The sequence below is a fragment of the Lolium perenne genome, chromosome 6 (genome assembly GCF_019359855.2).
Source record: "Lolium perenne isolate Kyuss_39 chromosome 6, Kyuss_2.0, whole genome shotgun sequence".
Classification (NCBI taxonomy): domain Eukaryota; kingdom Viridiplantae; phylum Streptophyta; class Magnoliopsida; order Poales; family Poaceae; genus Lolium; species Lolium perenne.
In genome coordinates this window covers 246,650,003-246,660,782 of record NC_067249.2, presented here as the reverse complement: position 1 = coordinate 246,660,782, position 10,780 = coordinate 246,650,003, and the positions used below count along the sequence as shown (strand labels likewise).

Genomic DNA, 10,780 nt, shown 5'->3' with positions numbered 1-10,780 from the left:
ACGAAGAAATCCGGGCTTCGGATCAGCAGTCTACCCAAGGTAAACTGAAGCAACAACTCCCCAGTGTCTATTACTATTTGTTTTTGTCTTGCTGATGTTGAACCATAGCGTCCCACTATGTGTAATAGCCCCCTTTGCTGATAAGATGATCAGCGTGAGGATTGGATCTCCACACACAGACGTGTGAAGGAAGAAAGAAGAAAACAGAGCCAAGCAGAGAGAAGGGGGAGTTTTGCTTCGTTCTCTTTCTTCAGTCTTAATCTCTCAATACAACTCAGCTGCTTATAACATGCAGCACCGATACAACTGGCACAAGGCCCACCCCACGACTCACACGTTCCCTGACCCAACACACCTCTTCACAGCGTTGGTGACACAAATGGATCTATGGTGTACCTACAGGCATGACAGGTCCCCCTCCAGGAGAATTGGCTTGTCCCCAAGCCACAATGTTAGGGAACTTCGTCTTCAACGGCTCCCAATCTTCCCAGGTAGCAGAGTCTTCAGGGATATTACGCCACTTCACCAAGACTTGAAGAATCGCTGTGTTGCCCTTCTTTACCATGCGCCTCTCCAAAATCTTCTCTGGTTCAGTAGCCATTGTATCAAGAGGAGGAGGGTGCGGTAGGTCCTTGAACACCGGTGTGTAATCCGCGCGATACTCCTTGACCTGTGAAACATGAAAAACATCGTGTATCTTACTGTTTTCTGGCAGCTCTAGTTTGTATGCCAACTGTCCTACTCTCTCCAACACCTTGTAGGGGCCAAAATACTTGTATGCCAGCTTCGGATACGGCCTGTTTACGACAGTAGTCTGGGCATAGGGTTGGAGTTTCAAGAGAACTTGCTCACCCACCTGGAACGATCGTTCAGTTCGCTTCCGATCAGCAAACATTTTCATCCTGTTCTGAGCAGTGAGCAGGTGTTGCTTAAGCAGTTCCAGCTGAGAAGCACGGTCAGCAATGACTCCCGCTACCGGAGATTGCTCCTCCAAAGCAGGTAACGCGCCCAAATTGGGATCATGTCCATACAGAGCTTTAAATGGAGAGCATTCCAAGGCTGTATGATAGGTGGAGTTGTACCAAAACTCCGCCAGCGGCAGCCAGCGACGCCACTGCTTGGGATTCTCTTGAGCCATGCATCTCAGAAACATTTCTAGACATTGATTTACTCTCTCACTTTGTCCATCGGTTTGAGGATGGTATGCGGTGGTATAGTTCAACTTTGTACCCAATGCCTCAAACAAAAGCTTCCAGAACTTGCTAGTAAATATGCAATCTCGGTCAGAAGTAATGGAGTGGGGCATACCATGGAGCTTCACAATTGTATCAACAAAGACCCGGGCCACCATTGGTGCAGAGTAAGGATGGCGTAGAGGCACAAAATGTGCATACTTGGTAAAGCGATCAACAACTACCAGAATGACATTGTACCCTTCGGACAGAGGAAGGCCTTCTATGAAATCCATCGTAATATCGCACCACGCGCCTTCAGGAACTGGTAAAGGCTGCAGCAACCCCCCAGGATGTGTGTTGAGATGCTTGGCATGCTGACACACATCACACTGCTGAACAAATTCAGTAACAGCTGCCTTTAGACCGTGCCACGCAAATAGTCTCTTGATGCGTTGATAGGTAGCTTGCGCACCTGAATGGCCCCCTACTGCACTGGAATGTAGGGCAGAAATGATTTTTGTTTGTAATGCAGAATTCTTGCCCAGCCAGATGCGCCCATTGAACCTGATGAGTCCTTGCGTTAGTTCGTAACCATGTGTATCTTGACTAGAGATTGCCAACTGGGTCAATCTTGCCTGAGCATCAGGATCAGTAATATAGGTGTTGATCACTTCTTGCATCCATGTCGGCTGTACCTCCGAGCGCGCCTGAATAGTCATCAAATGCCCAATTCGAGAGAGAGCGTCCGCAGCAAGATTCTCTGCCCCTTGGCGATAAACAATCTTGAATTGTAGGCCCATAAGACGCGCCATGGCCTTCCGCTGCAATGGTGACTGCAGAGTTTGATCATCAAGGAAAGTAAGACTCTGGTGATCTGTCTTCACAATAAACTCGCCGCGTTGCAGATAGGGGCGCCATCGCTCGACAGCCATAATGAGCGCCAGGAACTCCTTTTCATATATGGATAGCTGTAGATGGGCCACGCTTAACGGCTTACTTAGGAATGCCAGTGGATGTTGCTCCTGCATCAGGACAGCGCCGATGCCAGACTCGCACGCATCTGTCTCCACGACAAATTGCTTCGTGAAATCTGGGAGTTGGAGAACAGGGTCGAGGCCATAGCTTTCTTCAGTTCCTCAAATGCCACTGTGGCTTTATCATCCCAATTGAATCCTTTTTTCTTGAGCAGGTTTGAAAGTGGTCGAGCGATGATGCCGTAGTTGCGGACAAATTTCTTTCCTTAAGCCCGCCTGCTGCTGATTTCCGGGGATTTCAGAACCTCACTAAGCTTTGCCTGCAAGATGTTAATATTACCAATGAAGATCTTCAGCGTTTGCTGTCTGAAGGCAATCATCTAGAGTGCTTACGTATTGCCTGCTGTAAGATGATATCTACTTTAAGGATTCCGAATTATCTGAACCGCCTTAAGTTCTTGCTTATTCTGAGTTGCCCGTTACTTCGAGACATAACAATAGATTGTGGCGTGCCAGCACTGCACTATATGGGCTCATTGGTACCACTGGAACTTGCTGCACCTTTCAAGCTAAGAAATCTCTGGATTGATTTATCGACTCGCCATTCTGCTTTAGAATTCATCTCCAGTGAACTTCCCACAACAATCCCTCATCTCGAGTCACTCACGTTACATTGCAGTCAATTTGAGGTTTGCATTTCCCATGCTATTTCGATTGTCCTTGGTTCTGTTCATATTTGTTTCAGCTGGGTTCCATTTTTGCTGTATTCAGAGGGCTGATGTGGTGAGCAGGCTTCGCAGTTTTTGTTCTCTGCGTCATTTGATATTATACTTGACTATTTTTGACCTGCCACGACACACAATTGATATCCTCGACCTTGGTTATCTCCTAGAGGCTGCTCCGTCCATGGAAAAGCTAGAGTTGCATGTAAGTTTTTTCCTTTTCATTTCTTCGCTTATATGTAGATGTGAGTTAATTGGCAGTATTTGCATGTACTTAGCATATTCAGTTTAACTAGTAATGTGATAATTTTAGTATAGTGTAGTACATTCTCTAAGAGAGAAGCAAGCAATGTAAATTTTACAGAGGGAATATTACATTTGGTGAAAAATAAAAATTTGAGAAGCCAAGTGTGCGAAAGAAACTTCGTCAATGTTCTACAGATACAATAAAAAACTGAACTAAAATTCTGTCTGTACAGATCTGTTGTGGAACTAAAACACACAGATTCATTCAAAAGGCAAGATGCAGACCAAACAAAAAATCAAAATGAACATGAGCACTCAATGTTTCGCAATTTCACAAAAGGCATTGCATGCATCAGTAGTGAACATCGCCAGCATGTAGTAGTTGTAGAGAACTAAATGTACACATCCATTCGTTAATAGCTAGACATCAATCACCACTTGACAAAAACCCAAAACAATATACATGAGCACCAGTAGGTGTATGGATGCTGCAGAGTACAAATAACTTGTCATGTTTGTAGCTTAGGTATATATCTACTGTTGTTAAAATCTTGCATATGATGTGTTACATGTTTGTTTGGTCCTTCCTGGTTGAGAAACTAACACAGTGGTATTCATGCTAGATGGTAATGTACTGTTTACACAAGCGGTATTCTCATGAAGATGGCGAATTGAGGAGTCTTCCTTCATGCCCTCACTCACATCTCAGTTTGGTAAATATAACTGGATTTATCGGTGAGAAAGATCAACTAGAGCTGGCACTTCATATTCTCCATAATGCTATGGTCCTCAAAGCATTGAGGATTCATCCAAGGACGAGAACGGTTAGATCTATACCAGCGCATGTTAGGTCGGAATACCGTATCGCCAATGGTTACAGTGCTGCACTGGAATTTCTTGCCAAAAGTGACCACGGTAATGTGGTGGAAGTAGTTGGAGATTTCCATTTGCCTTCATAAACCTCTTGCTTAGGGTTGTTTTGAGTGATTTTCTTAAGTAAGTTGGTATTGTAGCCAGGGTTCCTATGATCCTACGCCCTGTGGTGAAAAGGCCTGGTACCGGGGATGTAATTGAATTCGAGTGATTTGGTGAAACCGTACTAAATCTCTATATTTTTTCTTCCAAAAGGGGTAACGTTTTTTCCTCCCCCCCCCCCCCCCCCCCCGAAATGGAGGATGTACCTCTAAGCCTACTAAATTTGAAATTTGAGCACGTCGTGGTTTGCTTTGTTGCACATACAATTCCGATACTGCCGGAGGAATCATCCGTTCGATTCTCGGAGCAAGGAGGATATTAGGTCCTCGCGCTTATGAGGGATAGGCCTAGGTGTGGGATTGCTGCGTTCAGAGTCTTCATGGGGCCTTCCGCATTCTCTTGCGAGTCTCCTAGATTCTCTCTTTGTAGATTGCATCTCCATAGATAGATCTTGGCGGTACGTGTAGCGGTGTAGGGCGATTTTTTTCCAGGCACGAACCCTAACAACGTGCACCACCACACACATTCTGGATTGGCCATCACACATGTGGCCTCACCGGTCCCTTGGTGATGGTTTTGGCCGGCGGCGTTGTAGTTCCATTGAGATATCCATGGAGAGAGAGGTGTCGGAGAAGTTGGCGAGGGTAAGGGTGAGGGCATGGCACATGAAATTGCCGCGGTCGAGGAGGAGGACCTGGCGGCGGTGCGGTGATGGGTTAGGGTTTGGAGAGGTGGAGACGGCGGGGAGTAGGAAGGCTCTCATACCAAGTTTTGATTTATGATTGCGTGGGGCATAGCCTCCACATATGTCATATATTTATATGACCAACTGTTGTGGGTATACTTCATGGGTGTACCATCGACAGTGCCTAGACCCGGCAAGCCCGGGTGGCCCACAGATGTTGATGTGGCATGTGGCCCATCGGGCGGCCCAGTTGCTGTTGATCCTGACGGAAGCTGTCCGGCCCAGGAGCAGGGAGCCAGATCCGACCGACCTCGTGGAGGAACCCGGATCCACGGAGGCCCATTAAGGGACCCGGATCCGGTACGACATAGATGGAAGGGCGGATCCTTGACGTACACGACAAGACATTGTACCGTAGTTAGGGAACCTGTGTCCGAGTAGGACTCTCCATGTAAACCCTAGATCCGTGCGCCTTTATAAGCCGGATCCTGGGAGCCTTAGAGGCACGTTCAGAACAACAACTCATTGTAACAACGCGAAAGCGCCCAGATAATTCCAGACAAGCAGCGGTAGGCCCTGTCATCGTGCAGGTGTTCCGAAGCTGGGTAAATCGCGTACCACCGTCCCGTGTGCACTCCGCCCTATGGCCCCTACTTCTTCTCCCCCTCGTGAGGATCCCTCCTCCGGGGTACCGTCGATTAAGCAACGACAGTTGGCGCCCACCGTGGGGCCTGTGGCGTCTGGAGGCCGGAACCGGGAGGGTTCCGCCATGGGAAGCTACGACGACACCATCGCTGTGGGGCGCGTCCTCTACGCCGGAAATCTGCCGATCGTCCCTCCGGATGAGTGTTGGATTCCGGCTAGGGCAAACCCCGTCAAGCTCTCCATCGTCCCAATTGGCGGCATACACATCTTCATCGGGGAAACCGTCGATTCCGACGGAAACCCACTGGTAAGTAACACAGACGCGACCGCCGCAGAGCTGGACGCTGTCGCGAAGATCCGATCTGAGATGCAGGAGCTTCCCAAGGAAGATTCCGCCTCGGATCTGGAAATTTCAAAGCCCACCCAATCCGCCCCTGAGCAGGAAACAACGGTGGAAGACCAATGCAGATCCACTTGGGTCTCCCAGGTGTTAGAAAAGCAGAGGTGCCACTTCGTACACTTCTTGGCCCACACCGCCGGAACCGCCCCTCAAGAAGACGGAGCTGGTCCTGAGCAGGTAGAGGCACCGGAAAACGACGCGGATCCGGATCAGACTGAGCCTGTCGGAGAAAGCGGAACTCCGGTTGAAGAGTCGATTTTGGGCAATCTGAGCCCAATTTCCGGAGATACCCCCTCCATGGACACTGGCGAGTTTTACCGCAAGCTAGGGGAGTACGGTTTCGGTGATCAGCCTGAAGTCGACTCCGCCCAGCCTAGGCAGGTTCTCTCAACGGTAGCAGCGCAGGGACAAACTGGATCTGAAGAGGCAACCAACCAATCTGACCCTCAGCCATCCCACCAAGGATCTCCCATGTCTCAGGAGCAACCCCGCAGAGATTCTTCCCCGGAGGAGCTCCTGACAGCAGAAGAGATGGTCGCGCGGGCAGTTCTTAACAAACCTATAACCCCGGGCGACGCCGCAGATCTGGAGGCTCTAGAGACCACTAGAAAGGAAATGCTGGCCACAGCCAAGAAGCTCGCCGATACCGAAGCCGCGTTAAGGGAAGAAAGGGCAGAAGCTGCAGGTTTGGCGGACCACTTCGACAGACAGGACCGCGAAATTACTGCCACACTCGAACAGGTCAAGAGCATGGCAAAAGAGTGGGAAGTAAAGATGACCTATGCGCAGGCGGAGGCTGATCGAATTGTTAGAGAAGCAATTCCGCCTCGCAGAATCAACTTCGCCACGCCCGCAGAGCAGCGGCCGCTCGAAACCCCAAAGGACAACATGCTAAAAGCTGCGGAACTATTGAAGAAGAAGGACGAAGAGGTTGATATCAACTATCTTCGCACACTCGTCGCTTCAGCAATGCAGCAGCAAAGCAAGGCGGATACTTCGCGCAGGTTGGAATCCAATCCGGATAACTGTGTATCTACCGCGCAGAAGGACGCCCGCGCTGATCGGCGACCCGATGATGAATCACACACCGGATCCTCGGAGCGCAGAAGGAAAGCCAGGGAACACCCAAATCCGATCCCCGTACCATCAAAGACGCCACCGTCAGATCCAAGAAAGGGAAAGGATGCAATGTACTCTGGACGGGACAAGTACCGCAACCCCTCTCCTCCGCCTAATGGTTACCCGCGACCCCCTCGCCGCCGTAGTCCAGCCGGAAACACCAGGCCCCCAGGGCATGGTGGAATTGTTATCCGCGACAACGTGCTGCCAAGAAACAGAAACAGGGATCGCTCGTCGGAACCACGCCGGAACCAGAACAATGTTCGTGAGACCGAGCCCAGGAGGAGTCGGAATGAGGAGCGCGACCCAGAGCCTCGCCGGAGCCGCGACCCGGAGCCTCGCCGGAATGACCAGGGCAGCCAGCGCCATGGCGAAGGCAGCCACAGGAGCCGGAGCCAGCACCGGGAAGGCCGAGGAGAATCAGAAGGCGGAAGCAAGAAATCGGTCCGACCACCTCGCAGGTCTTCCTCACCACCACCTAGCGGTGGCGGCGGAGGTGGAGGCGGAGGCGACGGCCGGAGATCTCGCTCTCGCTCACAATCTCCTCGCCACGGCCCGCGCGACGCGCGGGATCACCTTAACGAATACAGAACCGACTACATTGGTCTGAAGTGCTTTGACAGGATGATTCGAGAGGAACCAAAGCCAAGGATGAACCTCAAGCTACCCGGAAACCTGAAGCATTATGATGGCACCGAAAGGCCGGATACCTGGATTGAGGATTACTATAATGCAGTAACCTTTGCCGGAGGAACCCCTAACATCGCCTGCCGCATGCTCCAGTTGTACCTTGTAGGCCCAGCCCGGATTTGGCTCGGTGACCTCGAGAAGAACTCCATCTTTTGCTGGTTCAACCTGAAGAACGCTTTCGAGAAACACTTCAGAGGCACCTACAAAAGACCTGCCACGGCAAGCGACCTGCAAGCCTGCATCCAAAAGAAGGGAGAAACCTCAAAAAACTACCTCACACGATGGTTGGCATGCAGAAACGAGTGCGAAAACGTCGACCACACCACCGCCATGTACGCTTTCATTGGTGGACTGCAGAGGGGAGGATTGCTGCGGCATACGCTCACTCGTTTGGCTAACTCAAGCAAGCTGACTTTGGATGAGATGATCTCCATTGCCAGTGATCATACTGCCGCCGATGATGACACAGGCGGTGATCTCGCAGCTACAGCAATCCCCCTACATCAACAGAAGAAGAACCGTGATAACGGCAACAGCAGCAGCCATAAGCGCAAGAACCCTGATGACCAGAAGAGTGGCGGATCCGAGATGGTAGCCATGGCGTTTCAACGCGGAGGTTCAGGAGGTGGAAGAGGACGTGGTCGTGGAGGCAGAGCCGGCAGGGGTCAGTAGCATGCCACTGAGGTCACAGCTGGCGGATCCCGCGCCCCGCAAACCTACGAGGAGTACAGAGACATGCCCTGCCTGGCCCACCTGGACCCGGTTACAGGGAAGTCAACTCACACCAACCGCAACTGCAAGTGGGTCAATGATCTGAAGAACGACCCGGAGGCAGGATACAAGCGAGCCCGGAAGCACCGCCCACGTGGCAAGGGAGGCAAGGGCAAGAACAAGGACAAAGAGGAAGATAGTTCCGAGGCGATGGATGAGGATGATAACTCGCCGGATCCCAAGGCAGGATCCGCAGGTAAATCCAACTCATTCGACAAAAAGAGCGTGGGGGCTTACCACACTTTCCTCGGAACCCCAACAGTCCGCGCTACCAAGTCAGCTACCCGGATCCTGAACGCCACAGTTCCGGCTGTGCCGCAGTACGTCAGGTGGTCGGAAATCCCGTGCACGTTTGATAGGGCGGATCACCCTGCCATTGTGCCAAAAGAATGCTACGCCTTGGTTGTAAGTCCCCGCATAGACGGGTATGATTTCTCCAAGTGCCTCATGGATGGTGGAGCCAGCTTGAACATCATGTACCTGGAGACTCTAGAGCGGATGAACCTCACCAAGGAACAGCTCAAACACAGCAACACTGAGTTTCATGGCGTGGTTCCGGGTAAGAAGGCGAATTCCCTGGCCAGCATCACACTTCCCGTGGCTTTTGGCGATGTTCACAATTTCCGCGAAGAGAAGATCACGTTTGAAGTTGTGCCCTTCAAGAGCTCCTACCATGTCATCTTTGGCAGGCCCACCTACCACAAGTTCCACGCAAGAGCGTGCTACATCTACAACAAGCTCAAGATTCCGGGTCCTAAAGGTATGATTACCGTAACCGGAGACTACAAAAGGCTCATGACTGCGAGTTAGGCGAAGCCGCCTTCGCGGAGTCTGTGATATCAGGAGAAGAGCTGAAAGGCTACAGAGCCGCGGTGGATCTGACTGAGATGCAGACCACCAAGAAGCAGATCTCCGAGCAGAAAACCTCCTTCAAGGCCGCGATAGAAACCAAGAAGCACGACCTCATCCCAGGCGACTCTTCCAAGCAGGTTTCAGTCGGAGCCAACATGGACCCCAAATAGGAAAGCGCGCTCGTCGAGTTCCTCCGCGCTAACATGGATATCTTCGCATGGCAACCTTCTGACATGTCCGGAGTACCTAGGGAACTCGCCGAGCACTACCTCAACATAAATCCGGGGGCTAAACCAGTGAAGCAAGCTATGCGACGCTTTGGAGACAAGAAGCACCGCGCCATAGGAATGGAACTAGCTAAGTTACTAGAGGCAGGTTTTGTAATAGAAGTTATCCACACCGATTGGGTCGCGAATCCCGTCCTTGTACCCAAAAAGGACACTAAAATACTAAGAATGTGCATCGATTACTCTGGCTTGAACAAACATTGCCCGAAGGATCCGTTCCCCTTGCCGCGCATTGACCAAGTCATTGATTCGACGGCGGGGGCGGAACTTCTGTGTTTTCTTGATGCGTATTCCGGGTATCATCAGATCCGGATGAAGGAATCCGACCAAAAGGCGACCTCATTCATTACCCCGTTTGGCACTTACTGCTATGTTACCATGCCTTTTGGTTTGAAAAATGCAGGTGCCACCTACCAACGTACGATGCAGCGGTGCCTGAAGGACCAAATTGGCCGGAACGTGCACGCTTACGTCGACGACATCACGGTCATGACCCGGAAAGGATCCGACTTGATCAGCGACCTCACAGAAACCTTCGACAACCTCCGCAGGTACAAGATGATGTTGAATCCGCTGAAGTGCGTTTTTGGCGTACCAGCTGGAAAACTCCTTGGCTTCATAGTCTCTCACAGAGGCATTGAGGTTAACCCGGAAAAAATCAAGGCAATCCTGTGCATCAAACGGCCAACTTGTCTCAAAGATGTGCAACGACTAACTGGTTGCGTCGCAGCAATCAGTCGGTTTGTTAGCCGTCTTGGCGAGAAGGCGCTACCTTTGTACAAGCTGCTGAAAAAACAGACAAATTCGTCTGGGACGACGCAGCCGACGCATCTCTACGGGGGTTGAAGGAAATTCTCACCTCCCCACCTATCTTGGCAGCCCCAGCAGAGTCAGAGCCAATGCTCCTTTATCTGGCGGCTACCAACAAAGTCATCAGCCTCGTCATCGTGGTGGAGCGAAAGGAAGAAGGTCATGAATATGACGTCCAAAGGCCTGTCTATTACATTAGCGAAGATCGACGGAGTCAAAGCAAAGATACCCTCACTTTCAGAAGCTAGCTTATGGAGTGTTCCTAGGCAGCCGGAAGCTGAGACATTACTTCCAAGAGCACCCAGTAACAGTTGTGAGCAAGGCTCCGCTGTCAACAATTCTCAACAACGCTGACGCAACAGGACGTACGGCTAAATGGGGCATCGAATTATCCGCCTTCGACATCGCTTACAAGCCCAGGACCGCGGT

At 51.0% G+C, this 10,780-nt stretch overlaps 1 protein-coding gene across 1 annotated transcript; it reads left to right on the top strand.

Annotated features, from left to right (window-relative positions):
- The first annotated feature begins 2,216 nt into the window (after window positions 1–2,216).
- On the top strand, window positions 2,217–4,227 carry LOC127305600 (uncharacterized). Its single transcript, XM_051336098.2, has 4 exons — window positions 2,217–2,258; window positions 2,374–2,838; window positions 2,921–3,076; window positions 3,741–4,227. Exons 1-4 carry the CDS (start codon window positions 2,217–2,219, stop codon window positions 4,074–4,076), a joined length of 999 nt encoding a protein of 332 aa, XP_051192058.2. The 3' UTR covers window positions 4,077–4,227.
- The last annotated feature ends 6,553 nt before the right edge of the window (window positions 4,228–10,780 follow it).

Bases quoted from the DNA above. Each gene is read 5' to 3' on its own strand.
- LOC127305600 (XM_051336098.2), top strand. From the start codon at position 2,217: ATGCCAGACTCGCACGCATCTGTCTCCACGACAAATTGCTTC. The intron at 2,259-2,373 runs GTGAAATCTGGG...CAGGTTTGAAAG, and splicing joins TCTCCACGACAAATTGCTTC to TGGTCGAGCGATGATGCCGT. The intron at 2,839-2,920 runs GTTTGCATTTCC...TGCTGTATTCAG, and splicing joins TACATTGCAGTCAATTTGAG to AGGGCTGATGTGGTGAGCAG.